The following is a 14,183-nucleotide window of genomic DNA, read 5'->3' on the forward strand; positions in this document are numbered from 1 at the left end:
TGGTTGTAAACGTTTAGTTCCAAATTGGGACGAAGAACCATCCTTACTATACTCGTAGAATATTGACTAACTAATTAATTATAAAATCCACTAATTATTTTTATTTAACAAAATAAAAACTAGTAAACAGCACACGACACTGACTTGTAATCAACGAACCGACTTATGGCCACCTATCGGATTCTATGAAAATTGACAATGACGGCAACTAAATTTGTTTCGTTTGATTCCCATGAAGAAAATATAAGCGCGTTAGTATTCCTTACATGCGTTTTCGGATATGTATTAATATATTACTTATGAAACATATGAGGTAAATCAAAATCCAAAGATTTAACAGGTCGAGTGATCTGTGCGTATTTAGTCCATCAGTTATCTTAAAAAAATACTATCTATAATTATTGCAACTGCAGTTACGTCAAAAAAGTACTTATTTACAAACAATTAAAAAATCCCACCCGTAAAATGTACTACCCTTCTACAATGAATGGTTTGCTCCTGCAAATACTGAAATACGCATTTTGTTCTTAGCAGTTATAAATAAATAACTCAGTTTTATATAAATGCGTCTATTTAATTTGGCTTTTTAAAGTCAGTTGCGGAGTTTAGCCACTTGTTCTTTCACATTAATTCTCGCATTCTGAATTTTATTTATTTACTTTTCTGACTTCTTTCTCATAAACTATTCTTATAATTTTATATCCAAATTATCGATATCTGCGATCTTTATCTAAAAGCTAGTTCTATGTCCACAAATGAGTTCAAAATCTTCTTGAGGGAAAGCAAATGGATAGCTAAAAGTTCAATCGTGTATGAAGAACACTGCTAAGTTCGTTTTTTTTTTCACAATTAATTATGTTTTGATTATTTTGGAGTAGCTGGAGACTAAAATATAGATACCTTAATTTTTTTATTGAAGAAAATTAAAAAATAATTAAATTTGATATTCTATAATTATACATACACACACAACACCTGTCTTTTCACACCGGACTCATGCTTACATGAAGCTATTTTACCTCTCTAAGCTCGTGAAGTTATGACTTTCAATTTTTAACAATTCCTGACCTATGGCAAGTTTTATTTTTATTTTTTAAATATAAGCTTTATAAACTCAAGGAGCAATACAAGCTCGTCCAGAGCAGGCTTTTTCAAACACCCATACCCATGGTGGAATTCGAACCCACAACCTGTTGGTTGGAGAGCAGGTGTTCTATCCACTGAGGCCGGCCGGAAGAAGGAATTCCCCGCTTTTAATGGCTGAGCCGTAAGATGAATGATAATAATGTCACCAAACGTGTTTCACAGACGACTCCAACTTACGGGGAAAAAAAAAAAAAAAAAAAGTAAGAATTTTTTCATCTCATTTCTATATGCAAAGATTACCAGTTAATGCGAAAGTGTCTTGATCCAAGAGATTATCCAGCATTTATTTGAGAAGAATGCAAAAGGAACTATGGATTCGTGAATTTTATTAAAGATTTTGCTATTAAAAAATAAATAATAACATTTTCCATTCACTTAAGGAGGGTTGAAGCAGTTTGCTGTCGCATATCTCTCTTTCGGAAATATGCTGCTTGGCTCATATCGGGTGTCAAACATTTTCAACAGCCTGGCAAGGTGCATGAAAAAAATAATGGCGATTTTTATTATTATTCGGATAATTTATACAAATGCATTAGTTGACTGCACTGAGAGGGACAGAATATCCTGATTAAATCATATTTGTTTTACCATTTTATTTATTTTCCTCTCCTCTCTTTATCAGTCGCCATTGACTTTAAAGTTTATGGGATAGGCGAGTTTAGAGCACCATAAGACCAAGAAGGCCTTCAGTATGAGGCCTACAGACAATAATCAAGCTGATAAACAGATACCAAACAATAATATTTATTTACAAGTTGCGTGAGTGATTGAACAACCATGAGCTATGTACAGCGAGGGTATCCTGGAAAAAAGCTTTTTTTTTTTTTTTTTTAATACAAAACGAATTCTCACGATTCGATGATGAAATTATTGTATAGCTGTGTTTGACGGAGTTGCTGAAAGGCATCCAAGACATCGACAGGAACTTCTTGTGTTATCTGAAATCCTTTGGCAGGATATACGAGCATCCTTTGTAAACATCCAACTGTGATGCTGATTACATCCCTCATGGAGCCAACCGTTTCGTTTGGATAAGAGCGTAATGGAATCGGCGGGGAACTCACGGTGACCCGCATGTTACTAGTGTTTCCTGGCCATTGTTTCATGAAGGTCGCGTAGGTCCTCCGTTCCATGAAGGGCATCTGCACTAGGATGATGGAGGAAGGATTCAGATTTCTCTCTTGTAGGATCTCGTAGGAGTATCGGATATTCTCGCCTGTGTTTGTAGCACGTTTTTCAAGGATGATCCGGTTGTCCGGGACTCCAAGCGACAGGGCAACCTCGCGGAAAACTTCTGCTTCTGACTGTGTCCACTTTCCTATAAATAGAAACAAAATCATCGTGATTTGGTTTCGTTTGGTTCAACGAATAACTTAAACTTAATTAGTTGATGAGGGGGAAAAAAAAATCTGTATTTGTTTATTCAAGTACCGTAAGGAAATTGGAGATTTGAAACGTACTTACAGCACGTTAGTAATTCGGTGAATTAAAAGTTAATCCAGAAACCTGGTGTGGAAACCACTTCTGGCTTCTGAATTAAATTACAGTATAACTGATAACATGAGACAATGTACTGCCATCTACAGGAAATAAAAGAAACCACACTTGTTTTCCGAATCGATATAAACAGGGTGAAAGCAAATTTTCCGGTACCAGATTAAAAACTGTGCACCTATTTTTTCCCCTTGAAAATCGGTGTTCTCTATAATTTAACTACCTGACTCATAGAAATACGCAAAAATATTGTTTTTAATTCATATCTCAACAAAAATGTTTTTTTTTCACACTCTGATAACTTTATTATTAACATTACCACACATTATTATTATTATTTTCTCCTTTTAAGCCACTACGAGATTTAATAAGTTTAATATTGTAACAACATCATGTAAGACGTTAGTAAGATTACCAGTTACAAATAAACAATTTAAAAATATATATGTGTGTGTGTGAATAAAAATAAAATATGAATGTGAATAAAGCTTTGAAATGGCATTTCTAAATGCATTTGGAAGAATGGCCGTGGTCTTTGATTGAAAAAAAACCTAAGGGGAAATCCCTATGACCCTATCTTGTATATTATTGCTATTATTATTTACTAGGAGATTTAAGAGATTTGAGAAGTAAGAAAGGAACTCGATGAGTTACTAATTTCATATTAATTTAGTTCATTTAGGCTTCACATGACTAACGATGTGTTTGAGATCGGTGTTATATTTTTCGATAGGCAATTTAGAATACTGCCATTAACTTCTTTTGGGCTTCAAAAAATAACCGATTAACGTATAAGACATTTCTTCGTTGTTTCTGAACTATGACTGATCACTGTTCTTAAATATATATCCGAGAAAGAAAGTGAGCAGAGTATGAAGGCCTTTTTGCTTTTATAGTTGTTTTCAGCGTGTCTAGGGGATTAACGAAACCTACCTTTCGTAAGGTTTCCCATTTCGCCAGAAATCATCAGCCAATCTGCGTAACCCCTGAGCCACAGAAGTGCTCCGTACTCAGGAACTCGAATGTCGTTATTGCCAAGGACTAGAATCACGTCGCTCTACAAAAAAACACAGAAAGAAAAATCTTCGATAAATAAATTAGAAAAATAGACTGGATTAATAATAAAATTAGATGCGAGATTTACCACCCACAATGATTGAAATGAGTAATCCACTATAGTACTATGGTTTCAAAATTAACGGTTCTTGGAGTTGTCAGTTTTTTTTTTGGCTATTTTTTTATTGTATTTTTTCCCCTCCTAGCCTGGTTAACTTTCTGATGATACTGTTAGTGTTCAGAAAAGCATGCAATTTCGTTCCTTTTTTTCATCTCCCTTTTATTTTACTATTATTAAAATTAAAACCTCCATGGAGTCAAAGACTCACCGTGGGAGTCCCACTGTTACACACACACACACACACACACAGCTTATCATACCGCGCCTTAAATATGTTCACTGTCTCCGCGCTCACTACATCTGTCGGGCCGTGCACTCCAATCACTCACCACTCCATGCAAAAAAACCTGCTCCTCACCCCTCCTTATATAGCTTACAGGGATGTCCTCCTATTCTCTCCTTATCTTCACCTATTCTGTGCAAAACCTCCCCGATGTTAAGGTGGTAATAACTTCTTAACAGCTTATGTCTCGATCATATTCCATCTCCTCCTCCTATCCACCAATTTCTACAAATTGCATTTTCTCAATCTGTCTTCATTCTCAACATTCCTGAGACCAGAAATCACCCTTAGTCAATCGTCTCTGAACCTTTTCCAAAACATCTTTCTGAAAACCAGGTGGTGGTAGTGACAATCCGCGCACACTAATCCATATGTGGCCTAATCAAAGCCTTATACAAGCGAACCATAACATCCTTATTTCTACAAGTCAGTTCCCTCTGCATCATTCATTATCCCCTGAGCTGTTCTCACCATTTTAGGTCCTTGTCCACAATCACGCCCAGATTTCCCATCTGCTCTACCTCTTTTAAGATATTTCCGCCAATTGTGTACTCTACATCCCATTTCTGCTTCTCAAATTTCAAAACCTTATACTTTGCGACATTGAATCTATATCCCCCATTCATTTACCTATTTGGCCAGACTTTTCAAGTCCTCTTGCAAGTCACTGCATCCATCTGCTCTACTTCTGATAGCTCCCCACATATCCTTAACATAAGTCCAAATTTAAATTTATTGCTTCTAAACTGACTTCGTAAATTGTCATAAAACAAAGACTGAATTTTTGAACTAGAAAAAAGTTAATTATATTATGGATTTTAAATAAAGATTTTATTATTATAGTGAGTAAGAACTTAGGCGCACTAAAACTTCACTGTTAAAAGCGAATAGCGAGCGAGAGATCAAAGAAATGTCTAGTCCTGAATATTTCTTTCTCAACAGTATTAACTATTATGCCCTACCGCCAAGTACGCATAAGCATATCCTACTGTTGCCATGGCAGCACAAAGCATAACATTGCATTGCAGCTTATGATGTTACGTAACGTACTAAAGTAGAGAAAGAGATATGAAATCTTGTCTAGAACCGACTCCTCCACTATGAGAAATTCATTTTTACAATGCTAAGAAAGGAGAGAGAGAGAGAGAGAGAGAAAGTTGGAGGAGAGCCACACGTTTCAGGATTCGTTTTTTCATTAAATGCATCCTCGTGCAATAACCCCTTCCATGTGGTACGGAAAAGTCTCAAAACGGGAGCAATAAAAGTCGGTGGTCAGTAGTAGGTAGTGAAACGACGGCGCATGCTCGTCACTCATCATAAGGGCCGTTCTGATGTGTTATTGATGCAAGTTCAGTGAACTTTCTGCAATAATTCTAAGAAACAGCAGCCGCACAATTTCACTGACATCACAATGGTTCTTGTACCGCCTTTGTACTGTAAATGTATGATCCCATCTTCTCAGAAAGTAAAATAAGTTTTGTCCAGGAGGTTGTACCCGACAGATCCGCCAGTAAACTTTACACAGGTCAATAATACGTTTAAGCTTTAACTTGACATATTTTAACTTTCGACAATCTTCTCATACATTCCACTGGAATATATTTTCTGTTGTCTTTTAGATGCTCGATTAATCCTAGAGAATTGGATTTCTTTAATCAACAGAGCAATCCTCCCCCCACCCCTAAACCAAGGGGCGGGGAGGGACTTTCTTACACCACTGCATGGCAGTGATTTTTTTTTTTCTCCAAAAAGATTCATCCTGTAAGGATCCTCGTCTTTCCACCGAAAAACAACCACAAAGAAAATTTAATATATAACATCATGTAATAAATTATTCTCAGTGGAGTAGCTAAATACGTACGCGGTCTTCTCTTCATCCCAGTGAGTGGGCCACTCATTTAAATACAGCAGAATTCGCTTATTGTGATCGTGGATAATATTATCAATCGGCTATTGTTATCAAAATCAGTCGGCTCCAAAGTACACCATTTAAAATCAATTAAAAATAATCCGTTTATTGTAATCAAAGTTCCAGTTACTGTTATCAAAATCCTCGAATGTTTACCTTTTGCATCTCAGAATTCTAAGAAATTAGGGTTAATCAGAAGAAAATTTGACAAAGAACATTTGTCGAAATCTGACTTTTTTTTTGTTGTTAATCTTATTCTTCTTTTAATCATAATAGAAAAAAGTGAACCTAATACAAGTATACAAGAACAAATTTTAGAACTCCTCCAACCAATGCCCAGATGCAAGATACTCAACGAATACTTCGTCGCGGTGTGCAACAAACTTCGAAAGGCATTATGAGTATGAGCAAGTTACTCATGAACTTCTATATTCGAAGACACGACAGATAACACTAGATAAGTTTTTTAACTAAATTTTATGTTGCTGCTTATTAAAAAGTTGTTCATAACAATAAATTGAAATAAATGATGCAATTTTTTATATCCTTTGCTTAATGTTATCAGCCGGTTATTGTAATCGAAAAGCGACTGTCCCAAAGTGAGCACAATAAGCGGCGTCTACTGTATGAGATTATGCTGGTCAATTTAGGACGCAGTATAACTGGTAATATATCACCCATCTTCCTAATTATTTTTATATGAATTCAAATGTCATTTTTGTTGTTGTTGGAGTGGAAGGAGGAGAAAGCAGAACTTTTGAAAAGTGGATCATTGATTCTCCATGGCAACACGGCCAGTAAATAACAAGGCTTCCATCACAAAGAACTTGAATAGACATTTTTATTATATTCAGATACTGTTCGAATCGCCTTTCCGCTAACTTCGATTTTTTTTTATTGAAGTTAGAGAATTCTTTTCGTTTCTTTACTTAAATTAATTACCACTTTCTTTTTAATTTTAATGGAATTAAAATTTAAAACACAAATTCAGCATTTCCTTTTTGGAAATTTACATTGCTATATAACACCCTTCGCCAATATTAGCCCAATTAAGTTCTGTATAAGATGTCTTCATCGTCTGCATTTACGACTTAAAATTTATTTAAATTGAACTTAATTTAAGTTGATCTAAGTGCACAGTAGATTTGTCTCCCGTGATATTACACGCTTCAGCTAAATGCGAAGTTGCATTTCAAGACAAGGAGAGAACTCCCTTATAATTCTTACTAACTCAGCTTCAGTTGAAAAGCCCTTATAAATATTCCTGGATTCTAGAATTTTTCTGTTTCGCAAAATACATACTTGGTAATAAAAGACAAAACATTAGCTGAGGGACCGGACCACGATGATTGTTAAATAGTTTTAGATTTAAAATGCCAATTTACAAAATATCAAAATAAATAAATAAATAAATAAAACGCTATATCAATTGATGGTAACTAATTCTGATAATTTTTTTTTTTTAAATATGGGTCACATCGAAATATTCCATTTAATTGATTCTCCATCAGACAATAGCAACTGAGAATGTATTAATAAATGAAGCCATTAAACCGTCACACTGGTAGTTCTGTATGGACGCGACATACACGCGCATCTAAAGGTCATGCGGTAGCAGACGCCTAACCTTGAAAAATGAAATAACTGAAAATGTCTTACCTTCTGTAGATGGTGTCCTAACAGCATGTATTTCCATATCTTGTCTGCTATGACAATGTGATCTTCTGGCACGTCTTGTATTCGACGATCTATTTTATCTTTCTGGCATCCTGAATTCTCCGGAAGAGATAATATCGATGTTGGAGACGCTATCGGAGAATCTGGGTAAATTCCACCGAGCCACCGGCATACATGAAAAAGGGAATCAGCCTCGCTCGTTGACCGACCATGACAACAAAGCCTACTCAAACACTGCTTGACCAAACTATCCATGATTGAAATGCGGGTTTAATGTGAACACTTCTTTTATTCTGTTTTGCTTGTCACTAGATTTTACATCACGCTTCCTGTAAACTTGGCACAATTCCAAACGCACAGCTGACTTCTAATGCAACGTCACTGTTGCTTAGTGACGTAACAGGATGGCTGCCGACGGAAACCAAAACAAACCTCCGGTGTGAATTATTACTCAATCAAGAATTTGAAGAGTGGACATATTCAGGAATATAAATTCCCAAGGAAGAATTTAGCCTCTTCCTCTCCTAGGCTGTTGTTATCTGGTGGAATAGAAATACAGACGTAATTAATAATACTTATAATAAGCAAGTTATGCGTTAGTAACTTTGAAATCAAATTTTGTTACTTAATATTATTTTTCTGCTGGAAATAAATAAGATATAAATTAATAAATCACAGTTAGAATAATAATAGAAATCATAGCAGTCTTTATTTATTTATTTTTACTGACAATATTCAAGACAAGATTATCAAAAACACAGAATATTATATTATTTATTGCTGTTGTCGTCCTCCCAAGTCACAAAGAAATAAAATCACTGTATGCAAAATAGTAAGCTTAGAAAACATACTAATATTTTAAAGGCATGATTGTTAACTGTGGCTAAATTAACAGCAATTTTCCGAATACGAAAGTAATAATTATTACGTATAAGTTTATCCATATATAAACTGTACTCAGTCAGACTTTTTAAATATTCTTGTCGTCTGCCTCTGTATTATCTATATCGATTTTTTATTATTCCATTATTTTGTTCGTTTGTTTCATATGGTTGCCCCACGGAACTCTGGGATATATCATAAAGAGTTATTGCGTTACACCAAATGGCAACAAGTCTGTAATCAGGTAATTGCCGTAAGCAATCCATTAAGGATATTATTTTAATATTACTTTGTTTTGTTTTTTTTTGCTGTGGATCCTAGCCGCTAAAATGATTATGAATAACACAAAACTTTCTCCATAAATAGAAATATTAACTATAAATGAATTACATTAATTAGAAAGCCTCCATAACGGCTGATCAAGAAATGGAGCCAACATTAGTTTTTTCAAGCATTAAATTAAATTTAAAAAAAAAGTAGTGATACAAAAAAGATAATAAAATGACGCTGATTTAGAAAAAAATAATAAACAAAATGGATATGTATTGCTAGGTGGGAGAAATCACTGATTAAAAACTAACTGTATAGTATTCTGATGATGATGATGATGATAATAATAATAATAATAATAATAATAATAATAATAATAGGCGCCAGTATGTCATGTATAAAAATTCAGAGTAAGCAATTCATTCTCATTGTGTTCTTATATTGCAAGATGATTTATAAATTCCGTTTTATAACGCAAGCAATAAATCAATAACAATACACTGAAAATGATAAAATTTAAATAGCTGGCTTCTGAAAAACAATAGTACTTACAAGTTATATTTCGGCTTTCGACAACAGCTAGGAGTGTGGTAAGCAAGGGCGTGAGGACTCGAATTTTTTGTTTGGAGAGTGGTGAATGTTTGGAATGAAGGCGTCGGTTGTGCTTGTCGCTGAGTGATGGAGTGAGTTTAAGGAGAGGCATAACAGTTCGAATGATCATTAGCGCTTGGTGAAATGAAGTAGGCCTTTCGCGATGAGTTTATGGACTCCATAAATAATAATATATTTAAACGTGCTTTGACAGAAGACCTCAAACTAATTATTCGAAAGAAAAATATTATGCATCTAGTGTATTATTTCTGTAAACTGCATGTGTTCTTCTGGTTTTCCTGTCTTGAGGGATGAAAAACTCTTCCCCTCTGCACGAGACCACCTAACTCACCTTCAGTTGAAAAGTCATAAGTTTTGGGGTTAGATGGGATTCTAATCCAAGCCTTAGTAACCAAAGGGCATTTTACCGCTATCGCCTGCGGTAGGGAGGTTCCTTAATCTTTGTTTTGTTTTGTTTTTTGTTATACAAACTCAAATTCTGAAATAATTTATTCGATAAAATTAACTCAAATATATTAATAAAATAAGAAATATTAAGAAGTGTTTGACGTTTTTTCCCTAAAATCTCAACCCCCCCCTTAATATTTGTCAATCATCCTAATTAAAACTAACGGCAATGAATGAATTTAGTGATAATAATAGTTGAAAAAGAAAGAGCCTTAAATACTTCAATTGACATTTTAAAGTTATGGACAGAGAGGAAATTACAAACCTATAATTATTTCACAGCAAAATAAATAAATTTGAAATGTAAAAAGTTCAGAAATTAACTACAGTATTATATTAACTACATATTTTAATGCATGAGCTTGTTTTGCTCCACATGTGTTACCCCCCCGCCCCAACCTATATTTAAAAGTCGTGGAGTATAGATAACAATATATTTAATTTAATTTTTGTTTGGTTAGAATGTTCCAGATTCGTATCTGTGATAGTGCATTAAAGAATGAAGCTCAATAATAGAAAAATTAAAATATTCACTTTAAACATACAATTATATACAACAGATGATACATACAAGGAATACTTAAGTGGCCATTTTTAAAATAACATAAATGAGCTCAATATTATTCTCTTATACTCTAATTTTCAGTTAATTCAATATTGAGAGAATACACGCAAATATTTTATAAAACAAACTAAAACTAGCATTCACTTGGCCATAACGAAGTTTCCTTTAATGCGTTCAGTTCTCCGTAGTAGGCATGAGAAAAATCTCACAAACAACACGAATACATTAACCGAGTAGTTCCAAATGCATTTCCAATACAAGAACTTTCACCGCACATTCCCAATTGCTCCTTGGAATATATATCACTTGCCTTTAATTAAGCATAAAATATTTTCACATACACAGGTTTGATATATTATATTGTACTTCGATTATTAGCTTCACAGTTCTCTATCCTTGAAAAGTAATTCAAGATGAATATAAAAACTTTTACAAGATTTGAAAACTTAACTAGGTAGTTTATTAGAAATCCACGGCTCTGCTTCCTTGCTTGCTACTCTTTAGTTTCTAGCGTTCCTGTTTTCAAACAATAGCTGTTCTTAAAAACAACCACTCGAGTGCTGTGTTATTCCTGAAGGATTACAATATACGGTAAGCAAGTTTACTTATACTGTATCTACAATTAAATTATTTTATCTCGCTATCGCTTAACCACATGACAGAGCCAATAATACTAAGCACATAATTTACAATACTAAATGACAAATCACATATATACCTTTAGATTATCTTATCATATATATATATATATATATATATATATAAAACGTATTTCTCAATAAATAAAATTCTCACCAAACATAATATAAAACTGTAAAAAACGAACATAAGCAAAACGTTTAGGTGAGATTTTTACAAGTACAGGTAACCCTCGTATAACGCGGATGTTAGGTTCCACAGAAATGCCGCATTATATAAATCGCGTTATGCGAGACTCAGATCACAGAGAAAAAGTAGGGTTAGGTTCCGAAATCGTTTTTTTTTTTAAATTATATAAACAACAATGAAATATCCAACAAAAAATATTTTTATTTTTATTTCAGTTCCTCCTCATTTAAATCTACTTCCCATCAATTAATTCACTAATTTCGTTTTCAACCAAATCGCAAAAGCCCTCTAAGTGGCCATTACTATGAAAATAAATTTTTTCTATAAAAAAAAGCATTACATATTGTACGTAACTCATTAGAAAATCAAGTGTTCAGCTTGAGATTAACACACGTATGATTTTTAATGCGCTTTCTTGGCAGAAAACGAAGACAACTTGTAACAATAAACACTTTATACGGTAAACAATTGACGTACATGCATGCTAAAGGGTATTTTCCCTCATCGCTACTTATAATTCATGCGCAATACGAGCACACGCAAAATTAACGAATATAAAATTTGAATTTTAAGTCGCGCGATGAAAAATATATGAAAAGATAAAGGGTTACAACAATTTGTAGACCGCGTTATATCGAAACCGCATTTCGATATAACGATTTTATAAGTACCGCGTTATGCGAAGGTTACCTGTATACAGTCTTCGGCAACCGGAGTTGCCTTGGTATTGCACGTTTAAAATACATAAGCTGTGCTCAATATCTTTGCCTTTTATTATATTATATGATATCATGATAGTGACATGAACAAAGGAGTGCCAAATTTTGTTGAACTAATTTATTTTCTACACCTGTTTTGGGCTGTTTGATAAACAATCTCTGTTAATACAAAGAATTGAATAACATCCCGGACATGACGTTTCAGTCACACGTAATAACCAGTGAATGTGCGAAACTCTTCTCACTTCCTGCAGGATGTCAGAAGACCTCTTTCTTTCAATCATAAACACTTTACCTCAAGAACGGTGATCAGTGAATTCCGCAGAACAGTATAATGTAGCAGTGCTAAAAAACAAATAAATGAGCGTATAGAAAAATGTGTAAATTGCGCATTTAGTAGGAATAAATATATTCTAAAAATGAAAACCAATGACATCACGACTGTGATGCAATAACAATTCATTGCGTAACATCCGCTGGCGAGTCATCCAATCAAGATGAAATATATCATTTAAAGGCCGTTAACTGTTATCGTGACGTTGTAGTACGTTGCCTAAAAAAAGAACACGTGCTGCTTTTCATAAGAAGGGATATTCATTGCGAGATGTTAGCAATCATTCAAAATGAGATATGTGAAGAAGAAACTTGGAAGTGTAAAGATTGGTTTGAATTACTCAAGTCACTAAACTAACAGAGGCACCAGAAAGAAGAGGCTGTCTACAGAGAATTAGGCCGACCAACTTGTTTTTAATATCAATTTCACTCACGAAAGGTTGCGAAGTTTATCGTACATTTAGTATACGGTAGGGAGCTAAGGGCTACATAATCTACTTTAGAGATCTAATACGGAACTTCATTCAAACCACTTCAGGCCTCCAATAAGCAGGTGGTAGCCTCACATCTCAAATTTCACTTACCACCTGAACACATTCACATCCAAAGGAACAAATATGATTCGAACACACGAGCTATCATTAGTTGGATAGTGGAAACGTTATTCACTCTGCTAATCAGGCCAGCATTAAGATAAGCCTAAGAGTAAAGTTTTGCTACAATCCCCCCCCACCACCACCAAGTAGTTCTATATTCTAACATTCGAAAGACTCTTTTTCTTAGTTGCAATATCTGAATCACAAGTCTCAGAATTATTTGATTAGAAATACGATAGGTTAAACCTTTTTAAATTTGCATGCCTGTCAATTTATTAAATACTTGAAAGACATTAATTAGGAAATAAACTTGATATCGATATGTATAGTTCACTGTAATCTCTTGATAATAAAGTTAGATTCTAGATTTTCCCACTTTTATCTCCTCACACGAACAACAACAAAAGACATAAATATAGCTGGAGATTAGTGAGTATTAGCGAGCATGAAGGCAATCCTCCAAGTATTTATTTATTTATTAATAATTCCCATTCATGAAAGATTGCAAACCTGCAGTATATTAGTTGTGACTGCAAGCTGATGACAGAAATGTATTTTACTCATGTCAACTCGAACAGCTGTAGTTGTAATCCTTTGGAAATGCTGAATTTAAGGCTGTTGGTGGCGAAGGTGAAAGAAGAGAGAGCTTGATAGGTTTAAAGTGGGACTGTTGACCAGTAACTACTAGCCTGGAGGAAAGTGGAAGAATGATTTCGTTTAAGCAGTGCACATGAAAGTACCGAGAGAAAAGGCACAGGGCTGAAAAAGTACGTCTGTTCGATAGTGATGGCACAGGGGAATCATTTACATTAACTGCCTCTTCTGTTAGAGCACAAAAATGCTCTAACCCATATTTTAAGATCGGGTATTTGCAATACAAAGTTAAAGTGGGGCCTAATGTTACACTAAATCTTTGTTCTTTGAAATTTGCATTGAAAATACAAAAGGAAATATGCCCAAAATACAGCTAATTAACACTGGTTCCTGTTTTAATTTAAAGCTATAATTTGTACTGAATTTACTTCTTGCCCACGAAACAAGGAAAAGAGAATTTATAATCGCAGTGGGTTAAAGAGTATTTTAATATTAAGAACGCCTCTATGGTGTCATCGCGACATTTCCAACCCTTTGATTGGAAAGATTTGGGCTCGATTTTTGCGTAAGTTATGGACTTTTGTATGAGACTCAATTTGAGTTATCGTTCCATACGAAAGTAGTATCTTTATTTTCTTTTTATCTTCTCGA

At 34.2% G+C, this 14,183-nt stretch overlaps 1 protein-coding gene across 6 annotated transcripts; it reads right to left on the reverse strand.

The window, feature by feature from the left end:
• Positions 1-1,874: 1,874 nt before the first annotated feature.
• LOC150096641 (uncharacterized) lies at positions 1,875-11,317 on the reverse strand. Of its 6 annotated transcripts, none has more exons than XM_090408196.1 (4): positions 11,258-11,317; positions 7,669-8,225; positions 3,574-3,697; positions 1,875-2,464 (listed from the first exon to the last, which is right to left on the reverse strand). In XM_090408196.1, exons 2-4 carry the CDS (start codon positions 7,939-7,941, stop codon positions 1,995-1,997), a joined length of 867 nt encoding a protein of 288 aa, XP_090264322.1. In that variant the 5' UTR covers positions 7,942-8,225; positions 11,258-11,317; the 3' UTR covers positions 1,875-1,994. The 6 variants fall into 6 exon arrangements, with proteins under 6 accessions (XP_090264322.1, XP_090264321.1, XP_090264320.1 ...); XM_090408195.1 differs by lacking the exon at positions 11,258-11,317 and adding an exon at positions 10,804-11,001; XM_090408194.1 differs by lacking the exon at positions 11,258-11,317 and adding an exon at positions 10,773-11,001.
• Positions 11,318-14,183: the final 2,866 nt, after the last annotated feature.

This window comes from Typopeltis vanoorti, chromosome 18 (genome assembly GCF_054136105.1).
Source record: "Typopeltis vanoorti isolate ZY-2024b chromosome 18, IOZ_Tvanoo_1.0, whole genome shotgun sequence".
Classification (NCBI taxonomy): domain Eukaryota; kingdom Metazoa; phylum Arthropoda; class Arachnida; order Uropygi; family Thelyphonidae; genus Typopeltis; species Typopeltis vanoorti.